Genomic DNA, 11,120 nt, shown 5'->3' with positions numbered 1-11,120 from the left:
CGCGCGAAATAATGAGATAACACAATTTTGGTAGACCTACGCTAAATTCACGTACCCCATTTCCAGGTACGTTTTTCTGGATTTAGTCACATGCCTACATGTATGACCAAAACATGTTATACAGTACTTTATATACACTGCAATCGTAGTGTTTTTATATATTGTATAATATCATATTTAGTGAGACAAGTGGTACTCTGAATGCCTGTTATGCCAACAGCGCACAAGATATTACTTTCTCTTAATAATAATAATAACAATAATAAGTCACTGATTGTGTAGTGGTACACTTGCCTGACTTTGGTGCAGGCAGCGTAGGTGCACCTCCCACTCAGTGACGGTGCGAATGGTTGTCCGTGCGACTGACTGACAACCAGTTCTGGGTGTAGTCCGCCTTTCGCCCGAAGTCAGCTGGGATAGTTTTAACGCATTATTAATCAGTTTTTGTTTTGCTTTTTTAGGGCTGTCTTTGATTTTGCATGATTGTTCATTTGCTTTCTTGTACTTCTTTTTTTTGTTTCAAATGAAGAGCTCTTTTGCAAAATGCTACTAATGCATAATGATTTGTAGAAAAATGACATTGACCCAGACGAGCACTTTTCTTTCCCGCTTTTTGCAAACAATAATTTGATCCTGTTAAAATAATTATTTGGCTCAGTCTGAACGTCTTCAACAATAGCTAACTTAACCCATAACAATGTTGTTGATTGTAAATCAGTTTATTATTTTATTACAAACACAGAAAATATTTTGTTTGGCTGATTAGTCTGATCTGGTGTCTAATGCATATTGGAAACGAGCGGTTGAAATATACAATATACTGTATCCATTTTTTCAATATTATACTTCTAATCATTTTTGACAATGTGATTGTGTTAAATTTGTGAGTGCAAAAGGAAAGGTAAAAATAAATGTTAACGGCAAATAAACCAGTGTACCTTTGTACTTTTTGTGTGTGGGCGGTGTATATAGGGATCAGGAGTACTGACTACATAACACATGGGGAAATAAGAAATTAGGATAACATATATGTGGTGTCGTTGTATATTTATTTTGTATGTACAAATGAAAAATAATTATGTGGAATTTTTAAAAAAAAAAAGTTAGATTTCTTTCCATCAATGTTTTCAACAATCATTGAGTAACTTACCTTTTCTGTTCTCGTAACTAATAAATGTGTTTAAAAGTAGTATCAGACTTGACTTGGCCTGATCGACTGTGTCGGCCATTAACTTTACACAACGACACACGGGAGACAGCGCGGGTTCAGGATTAGTTCAGCGTAGTTCTGTATCTAGTAGGATATGCTGGGGCTTGATTTATCAATGGGTCTCTATTTTAAGATTTCCTTTAATGTGCACAGACATTGAGGAAAAGCTCCTTGCTCCATGACCTCTACAGCGGAGAGTGTTTCCAGGTGAACGGCTTTGGTGGGAAGACACAGTTTGAGCGTTAGTGTACAAGTAAAAATAAAATCAACAAGGGTGCGTGCATGGCCAAGGCCTCGGATCGTCGCCACAAAGCGACTCTTGGACGAGTTCAAGCGGATTGAGCAACAAAAGCTGTCACTTGTACACCCGGGCGCACGTAATAGCTCCACATGTGCTAATTAGCCACCAAGCAGCTTGTAATGATGCAGTCACGCTTCGGAACAGTCATTGGCAGCTTCCCACAAAGTCTTCATGCCACATTGAAGGGAAAAGAAGATGGAATTCAACCTGTTTTTGTTTTTTCCCCCCTACCAAACAAGCTAAGCATAAAGTAAAAGTCACCTAAAGGTCACGTTCCCTTCTTGCACAACTCTCATCACACTTCAGTTATGAAAAAATTACACCAGGGATCACTTAATGCGTGCAACATTAATTAGGCCTGATCGATGCTTCACAAAGCAGACTGAACCAGTCTGCATGAGCATGAACTCCAATAATAACAACATCTTAGATTTATTTTGTGTCTTTCGAGGGACCCGAGGTTGCCTAACAGCAATTAAAACGTTGAGTATATGTCAGGACCTAGCGTTGGCCACCAGTTAATAACTGGCAAGTATGACAGCGAACAACAGTGTAATGGAAGAGTCTACTAAGTACACTGAAAAACGATAAAAAGAAACAACATTTACCACTCAGCCCCCAATCACAATGTTAAAGGAGACATTTTATGGAATTTTTTTGCAATTTGAAACAATTTCCAAGTGTCTTTAAAAAGGTAATTGTCATTCTTCAATCAAAATACACAAAGGATAAAGAATGACAGCACCCTTAATGTCCATTTGTCACATTCTGGTTGAAAGCAATGTTTTGGGGAGGCGGTACTATCTCATGCAGGGTCACCCCGGAGTGGAGTTAATCATCTATTTGGCAAAGCGCAATTTGCAGTCGCCGAAAAGTGTCGTCATCTGTGTGCTGAAAGTATCGGCACACGGCTGATATCGCGCCTATGTCAGGCTGGTCACGTGGTATCGGTGTGTACAACTGGAACATTTTAACGAGTACCAAGTACTGTATGTACAGTATCACAACCAATACCGGTATTTGGTGCATCCCTATGCTCATGCAAATGCCAAGTACAGTAGGTCTTTTGTTACCATGACAACTGGGGGTGACGCTACGGCGTGCAGCAAAGTGAGGGCAACTCAGTGTTTCCAATTTAGTAACATTGTTGCTACATTTAGCGACTTGCAAACCCCCTCCAACAGATACTAGCACTTGTGTTGTTTTTGTACACTCCAACTAAGACTCCCTCTACAGCAGGCGCTATTGACCCTTCTGTGTCAAATCTGCAAATGTGCGAAGCCACCATTGGCTAATTTAACCACATCCAGTGACATCCATTAAGAACGAAAAGAGATTAGATTGTATTTTCACTCACTCCACCACCAAACATTTGAGAATGCATTTGCCCGGGCAGAAGCTAAGGCTGGTAAACACTGTTAGCAAACGCTAATTTGTGCTACCACTGCATCTCTGTCTGCTTACCTTTTGGCTTTGACATGCTTCTGTGTAGTCTGACGATCGGACTGTTATGTAAATCGGTGGAGTTGCGATGACCCAATTCACAAAATTCCGGACGGCTTGCTCAAAGGAAAGTTTTCTGAAATAGGCAGATCAATTTTTGTTTTAATAAATAAATTGGGACTTACTGGTTGTTTGAGTTCACACTTGCTTGGTGGGCAGGCAATGACCCCCAAAAAACTATTGGTATACAAGCCATTCGTCTTTTTTTTCCCATTATAAATGTATGTCCCCTATATACTATCACTTGCAATTTGTGCTTTCACAAAACAAGAAAGTCTAATACTAGTTGGAGCATTTAGTTTAAAAAAATCTAAGGCAAACATTTTTTAAATAAATGAAAAAAAAAAGACAGAGTAGACTAATAGTAGCTCTTTAGACAACGCTTGTGGAAAAACAAAAACCCCATTTCTGCATTTCTACTTTTCCCAAGGGCCACTTTACAAAATTCCATTTGTCCCTCAAAGGCCACCAACGCATGCGAAGCTAAGCAGCAAAGCTAATAGGCTAACGACCGCTTGACAAACAACTCGCGTTTTTGACACAATTTAGAAAACAAATTAACATGTTTCAAATCAAAAATATCCCCCACTAACTACTTGTGTAAAAAAATGACCGCTTAAAAAGGACTCAAAAGAGCTACTTGAGCGGCCAACGAGTTACCTTATCGGTAGCAACTGACGAGCGGAGAACGTTCCATCACCTCGCACCGGCTACCGCGGTGCATTCCGGGAATTGTAGTATTAGCGTCAAAATAAAATACATCGCTCAATAGTGTGCTTCAGGAAAAGAGTTGTACCAAAAATACGACAAGCAATGCTCACCTTTGATCGACACATATGAGACATGAAATAAAATGTTTGCTGACCTTATTTGGTTGTGCAACTGTATGTGTGACACGTCCAGCGAGTGTACAAACCTTCTAGTTAGTTGCATCTCTATGTTGTCATCAGTCTTGATGCAGAAGCCTCATCCAAAATGTCAAAAAAAAAAAGAAAAAAAGAAAAAGAAAAAAGCTTCCTATCCATTGTGTGCTTCAAAGGAGGAGCTGTCTTGTTTTTAACGTCGCTGGGCCCACAGATGCACAGCACAATGCGCTTGTAACCTGCAGGCCGGGCGCGTGCATAAAACATGAGCCTCGCATTAGTCAGTCTCTTCATTTGTGTGAACCGGGAGCCAGGCGAGCTGCAAGTTTACATGCATATTGTGGGCGCTGTAAAACATTTATTACACCACGTGCGCGCACACACACACACACGTCAAAGCCGCTATCTTTTCAATGCTACCAGAGAAACATGTGCTGTGTATATTTCGATTGTCTATTATTTATATGAATTCACCAAACTATATGGCAACAACGTGAGAAGCGACTGTTCCCATTCAAGCCTCCAGCCGCAGACCAAACTGCCAGCAATACGGTGCCGAGTTGTTGAGTGACGTGGGAGTCAGCAAAGGTGATTGGCTGTTAACTGCCAACCACCTGCGCGTTGTTGAGTGCTTGGCCATCAGTTGTGGCCATGCAATTAGTGAATAAATGTGCTTCTTCTTTTTATTTTATTTTTTTAATGTAATGTACAGTACATCCAAAATGTATATGGGTCGAAAAAGAGGAATTTGCTTAGCGCTGTAAAAATCTCACAGCGTCTTTGGCTTCATAGAGGACAATCCCATTTTTCTGCCACTAACAAAGCCCAATTTATTTGAGCGCTTTCCATTGGAAGCGCACCGTGATAACCTCTGCACCGCAAAGCACCATTTGAGACCAAGCGCCGCATCCATCTCCTTATCGCCACATGCAGCCTCACCGCAAATGCAACCGGCCACCCCCTCGAGCCCGAACCCAGGCAATGGTTGCGCCACCCGTTCCGCTACTGATGCCGTCCCCTCTTGGGAGTCGGTGACGCGGAAAGGACAGCTCTTCTTTTGATATCACGGCAGGAAAGCAGCGGTGAGAATCTCCACATATTTTGAGGTCATTTCGACACCTTCAGGCCACTCGAAGGGCCGCGTGATCTCACTCGCCATTATTCCAGGACAAAATATGACTTTGCGGTCACTTTGCAAACATCCAGAACTCTTTCCATCTGGACCTACCAATTTGCCTGTATTCCCTAACATTTATCATTTGCGTTTAAATGCCAAAAGGTGAGTTAAATGTGTTAATACTACTGATGAGCTTCATGCAAAGGTGGTTTGTTAGTGTTGAATAACTAACCTAGTGAAGTTGTTGATGTACCATGGGTTCGACATTGTGTGCATGCTAGACGCATGGTGTTGCTGCTTTATGATCCTCTTCACTTTGAGTGGTTTTTCCGCCATCTTGTGGCATCTAAATTCAACGACTAAAGCCTTCTCGTGGGTGCGTCAATTATTTGTGTATCCCCATATAGCCCCTTAAGCTTAAATGATCATTTCTGCAGCGTGGGTTGGGGCGTTGTTTAGCGTGCAATTTATATGACTACAAAAGGTACGGTTTTTCTTTTCATACCTCGGCAGAGGTATGAAATTTGGACACCTTTGAGTACTCTCCCTATTATTCCAGCTCAGAACATGATTCAGCCATCTCATTGTCGACTGCAAGCCTTTTTATGAATCCTGTTCTTGTTTTGCGAGGTTCTTGAGACATATAACGACTCCTCGGTTCTTCCGCTGCTACAAAAAGGGGGTCAAATGCTCGTGAACTGACTCGTCAGTGCGCTGAACATCGACACGCTTCGCTCCCCGCTGACCATAAGCTGCAGGCTTGAACAAACAGCAAAGTCGTGTACAGTACATGGTAGGGGGGGGGAAAAAAAGAAAAAAGAGCCAAGCCCAGTGCACTACTACAAAGGAGTACACCATCAGTGCAATCAGAGGTTTGGAATGCAGGAGAAAGTTCCCCTAGCGTAAAAAAAAAAAAAAAAAAAAAACAACAAAAAAAAAAAGCCCAAACGCGTCCAACAGCGTGGGCCGCAGCCTTCCTTCCGTATGATCATCATCATTTAGCTCAGTATGCGCAGCCTCTGTTTATTGGGATATTAATCCGGGATAAACAAAGCTTTTGACAAAACAAATTAACATCCCTCAATAGAAATTGCGGTGCTAATGGAGTCTACCGAGACTGATATTAAAAAAGCGGATAAGACTAGCGTAGAAGCGGGAGCTCGGGAAGGTGCTGGGAAAGACAAAATCAGGCCCAAGGTGCCTAAACGGTGTTTTACCCCGAGCTCTGGAGATCAGCATCAGCACATCATAACAGAAGAGCTAATTGTGGTGATTATGCTCATAATTAGACTGCAGATGAGGAGAGCTGTTTTCTGCCTGCTCTGATAACAGACATTCATTCGGTGTCAACTGACCAGGGCCACATTTACCGCATGTGCATATTAAAGGTTTGCTTTTGTTATGTTGCAGCAAAGCTCTATTGCACGTGTTGTCTTTTGCAACATAAATAATTCAGCCCTATTTATTTTTGTAGGCGCTGCACTATTCGCTCGCAACTAGTTTTTAAGGCATCATAAACATAGTAGCGATGATGCAAAGCTATATTTTGGCAAGAGCTTCATTTTTGAATTATTTAGAAGCCGCACAGGTTTCGGGGCATATTATTAATATTAATCGTATTATCGTAATAGTGCATTTTAAAGCCGACGCCCGTGAAAAAATCGCGACCAAAAAAGAAATAAACAATACGACGAAGATAAATTACAAGTTGAAATATTAAATTAAAAGTCGTACTTTTACTACAGAACAACGGTCACATTTCATGAGAATAAAGTTGTCATCAAATTGTAAAAGAAATCTAATTTTGCAAGAATGTCTAAACACAAGAAACAAGTAGGACACTTGTGAGGGTAAAGTTTTAATATTACCAAAAAGGTTTTGATTTTGGGAATCGTGTGAGTCGTAATATTCCCCCCCTAAAATGTTAATTTGTGAAATATATATCCCAAGAAAAAAAAACAAGATTTATAACAATAAATTCATATTCAAAGAAAAAGTTGCAATTTTAGGAGAATAAAATTGTAAAATTAAAATTTTAAAGTTGCAATTAAAAAAAAAAAAAATCAAAAATCAAAATAAAGTCATAATATTACAATATTTTTTCCAACTATATTTGTTGTATTTTGTGAGAATCTAGTCGTAATATGGAAAGGAAAAACAAGTTAAAATTATGTAAGAGTAAAGTTGTAGTTGTGCAAGAATAAAGTAATTTTACTAGGAAATCGGTGTGATTTTATGAGAGTTAAGTTGTAACGACTATGGTAATGTACTTCTGCAGTCAAATGAGGAAGTTGCACCTTAGCAGTTTATTGTTATCGCATACCGCAAAACCTATTTTTCCTGTAATCTTACAATTCTTATTTTTTTTTGACTCAGCAGTCGTTCTATTCAGGTAGGTCTCAATGAAAATATAAAATACCAAGATCAATTCTGTCTTCCTGGTCTGCTTTTAACCCCGCCATCTCGTAAAAGTCCAAGTGGGCTCTCTCCCCAGTGGGACAGTCAAATGTCACAGGGCAGGAAATGCATCTGTTTCCTGCTTCCGATTCCAACCACAGAGCCACGCATCACCCGTTGGCTGCACAAAACATACAAACAAACAAAAGAACAGGATGTGAGTTCAAAAAGGGAAAAGCAATGATAAGAATCTATCACTATTTCAGGGACAGAAAATATATTTGAAAAAAAAAAAAATTAAACCATGGCAAAATAGCGATAAACGAAGCTAGGAAGTCGACTCCTAAAGGTCATTGAGATTGCAGTTGGAGAGGTTGTTCTCTGGCTTCTCTCCTGACACCTCATTTCTCAAATGTAGCACTTACACAAGTACACTGAGAACACATTTCTCCCTGCGCTCTTATCTGGTGCCACTTCCTCCCTTTCTTGCCCTTTCACCTGAATGCACCACGGTGCCCGAAGGGACTTCTTCAAAATGTACACGGGGCTTTTATAAATATCTCCCTAAAATAAGGGGGTGGGGGGGGGGGGGGGGGGGGGGGGTGGGGGAAGAGGTCTACAAACACATACTCGGGCATGCCGGAAATGAACTTATTGAGGCTGAAACTATGACAGAAAAACACATCATTCATGAAAAAAAAAGAAAAAAGAAAAAAAAAGGTGTTATTCTCAGTTTTTTTTTGTTGTAATTTGCCTTAACAGCACTGGTAATTACTTAAAAATGTGTTTGTTAAGCATAAATGTTCAAATGTATTGGTCCCCCCCCCAAAAAAAAGAAAAAAAAAACATCACAATAATGTTGTTGAATGCAATTTTTCTAATGAAAAATAAACACATTTTGGTGTTTCTTTCTTGGGGCGCGGCTGGAACAGATTCATTCAAAATGTTCATTGATGGCACACACCGTCGCAGATTACTGCCAATCAAAATTCACATCAACTTTCACTCACGCTAAAAACAAAATACATTTCCGGGTTTTACGCATAGCACAACGCATCAAATATTCACTTTTGCAATAATACTCTTATATTTTATAATGTCCCTGTGGATGAAAAAGTGAAGCAAAACGTACGTACCGAGCTGGGTACGTTCAAATGAAAAGGAGCCAGCGAGGCTCTTGATAAACATCCACACTCTTGCTACTACTTTCTACTTTCTTTAGCAACCTGCTTCTTCCCCAACTATTAATATATATTTTCGTTGTTTGCTGAAGTACAACACAGTGGATCCCCGCATACTCCCCCACACATTCACCTGATTTTTTTGAATTTCTTTTTCTTTTTTTGGGGGGGGAACCAACCCTGAAAATCCTTATTGGTGGGTTACCCACAATTATTCAAGAATTTGAGGGGTTTAAAAAAAAAAAATAATAATAATTATTTTTTTCTTTTTTCTTTTTCGATGCAATTATAATGGGCGTCAACTGGGCGCAGATTTTCGCTATTCCCGGTCCAGCGCCAACCCTAACCAATGCACTGTATTTTTTATATACGGCACCAAATGCCTCTACAGGCCTCTTCAGGGCGTCCATAAATCTAATCGCTCATTGTGCGAGGGTGGGTCAGCAAGCCAGCAACTCATTTTTGCGCGACGATCCGGTGCAATCGGGTTGGTGTGCGCCAGGCCGTATGCTCTGCTATTCATCCACAATGCTTCACGACAGCTACCATAAACACTTTAGGGTCACAAACTCCCCAAAAAAAATAAGAAACATTTTATTGTTCTCTTTTGTTGCAAGTACAAGAAGTTATTTCTCACTGCGTCTCTTACGTTTTGCTGCTTTTGCTCATCCGGCCGTCGTCCTTATTTATTTACACAGCAGGAATAAAGCGGAATAACGCTGCGGCTCTCGTATGTACACGTACGTTTATAGTGTTGTCAGTCACAACCACACACAGGAGACAAAAGTCCACTTCGGCTGGCTAGGCTCTAATACAGCAAGTACAGGAGGAGCGGGGAGCGTGGCAACCTCCCCGGGATGCAAATCCAAAGTCAACTAAATGAATACTTAGCAAAAAACGAAAGCAAGGCAGTCATGTTTTGAAAATGGCGAAAAAGCAAACAGGCAGAGAGGGCGGCGGGTGAAAAGGTTCTGGGAGGGAAACGGATCAACTCCGCCTCTGATCCAGGAAAAGAAGGCAAACTCCTCTCAATCGTCTTCAACTGAAGATGGAGAACTCTTTTCACATGTGATGTTTAATAATGAGCACTTCTGGACGTGTGTGTGTTGTATTTTCTGTTGTTCTGGCTCAATAATAGAGATTTTTTGGCAACGATGAAGAGCAATCCTTTGAAACATTTTTTTGCTCCTAACGGCGTACTAGGCTCAACGTGTCTTCACAGCTAACTAGCAAATGATGGTCGGTACGAAAGGGCAAATAACTGAGCAAATACAAAATGATAGTCTCGTCTCCAGAAACACTACAGAACTTTTGTTTGAGCAAAGTTTGGAGAGATCCGAAGGGGGGGATTAGTGTGGCCGGGGGTCGGTACATTCAGAGTGCTGGACTTGGCCTTAAGGTACCAAAGGAACCGGGTAGGACTCGGCTTGGATCGATGCTCCTTAAAAAGTCAAAGGCGTCTTCCGGGGACCTGAAGGTCACTCTGTTTGTTTCTTCTATCAGTTCAGTCAAAGTTAAGAGAAAAAAAGGCAACCAAACAAGCAGGAAGTGGACCGGCGCGAGGGCAACATAGGCTCGGAGGCTACTCCGGCCGTCACTCGAGTCCCCAAACGTCCTTCTCCGCGCTGCGGTCACAGGCTGGTGACCAGCTGCATCTGTCCGTCGCCCTCGTTGTGGGAGGCCTCCTGAGCCTGGTGCACGTGGTCTCCGCTCGGCCTCCTCGGCTGGGCCTGGTAGAAGGTCTGCATGGGGGCGCCGCGAGAGCCCAAGGCGGGCCTCCCGGAGCTGTAGTACAGTTCTTCGGGAGGCTGGGCCGATCGCGGCACCACCTCCAGGGGCTCGGGACTGCTGTCCGGGTAGGGAGAGCCTCGCAGGTTGGTGATGCTGGTGTACAGGGAGTCCCGGGCGGGCGAGTCCGGCGCCCTGCTACCCGCCTTCCCGCTCGCAATCTGACCGCTGCGGCCGAGACTCTCGGTGAGGTCGGCCGTGTAGCTCTCCGACTCCTCCGGGTCGCTCTGGTAGAGGACGGACTGGGCTTGCTGTAAGAGCAGGGGCTCCTCCAGAGCTTTGTACAGCAGCTCCACATCCTGCGGCGCGCGCTGCCTCCCATCCCCCAGAAACTCATCATCTTGGTCGCCCGACTCGGGCCCGACGGGTCCCCGAGGGTGCCCGCCGGCCAGGCTTCCGCACACCCTGTCCCCGGCGTCGGCCCCACCCACGTTCCCTCCGCCCGCGCCCCCGCCTCGCAGGTTGTTGTGCACCAGCTCGGAGATGATCATCTTCTCGAAGGCCGCCGCGTCTGAGACGTTCCGCCGGACGCCGCCGCCCAGCGTCTCCGAGCCGCGTGGGTTGAGGAGGGGCGGGGGGCTGTCTCCGCCACCGCCGCTAAGGAAGTCACAGCTGCCACCGCCGGCGCCCCCTGGACCGGCACGCAAGGAGTAGCTGTTGTTGAAGTTGCCGTTCAGCGGCAGGGTCTCCATTCCACAGGGGTCGCGGGCTTTGGATGTGATCTCTGGATCCAAACACAACACAGGAACCAGATTGGACA

General features: G+C 43.2%; 1 protein-coding gene across 1 annotated transcript in view; it reads right to left on the bottom strand.

The window, feature by feature from the left end:
- Positions 1-9,101: 9,101 nt before the first annotated feature.
- adgrl1a (adhesion G protein-coupled receptor L1a) overlaps positions 9,102-11,120 on the bottom strand; it is a 137,115-nt gene continuing 135,096 nt past the window's right edge. Inside the window, 1 exon segment of the mRNA XM_061699945.1 lies at positions 9,102-11,084. Within this exon segment, the coding sequence (XP_061555929.1) occupies positions 10,204-11,084 (881 nt within the window). The 3' untranslated portion in view covers positions 9,102-10,203.

Source organism: Phycodurus eques, chromosome 16 (assembly GCF_024500275.1).
Source record: "Phycodurus eques isolate BA_2022a chromosome 16, UOR_Pequ_1.1, whole genome shotgun sequence".
NCBI classification, from domain to species: Eukaryota; Metazoa; Chordata; class Actinopteri; order Syngnathiformes; family Syngnathidae; genus Phycodurus; species Phycodurus eques.
The sequence above is the reverse complement of the archived record's forward strand: the minus strand, read 5'-3'. Positions and strand labels throughout refer to the sequence as shown.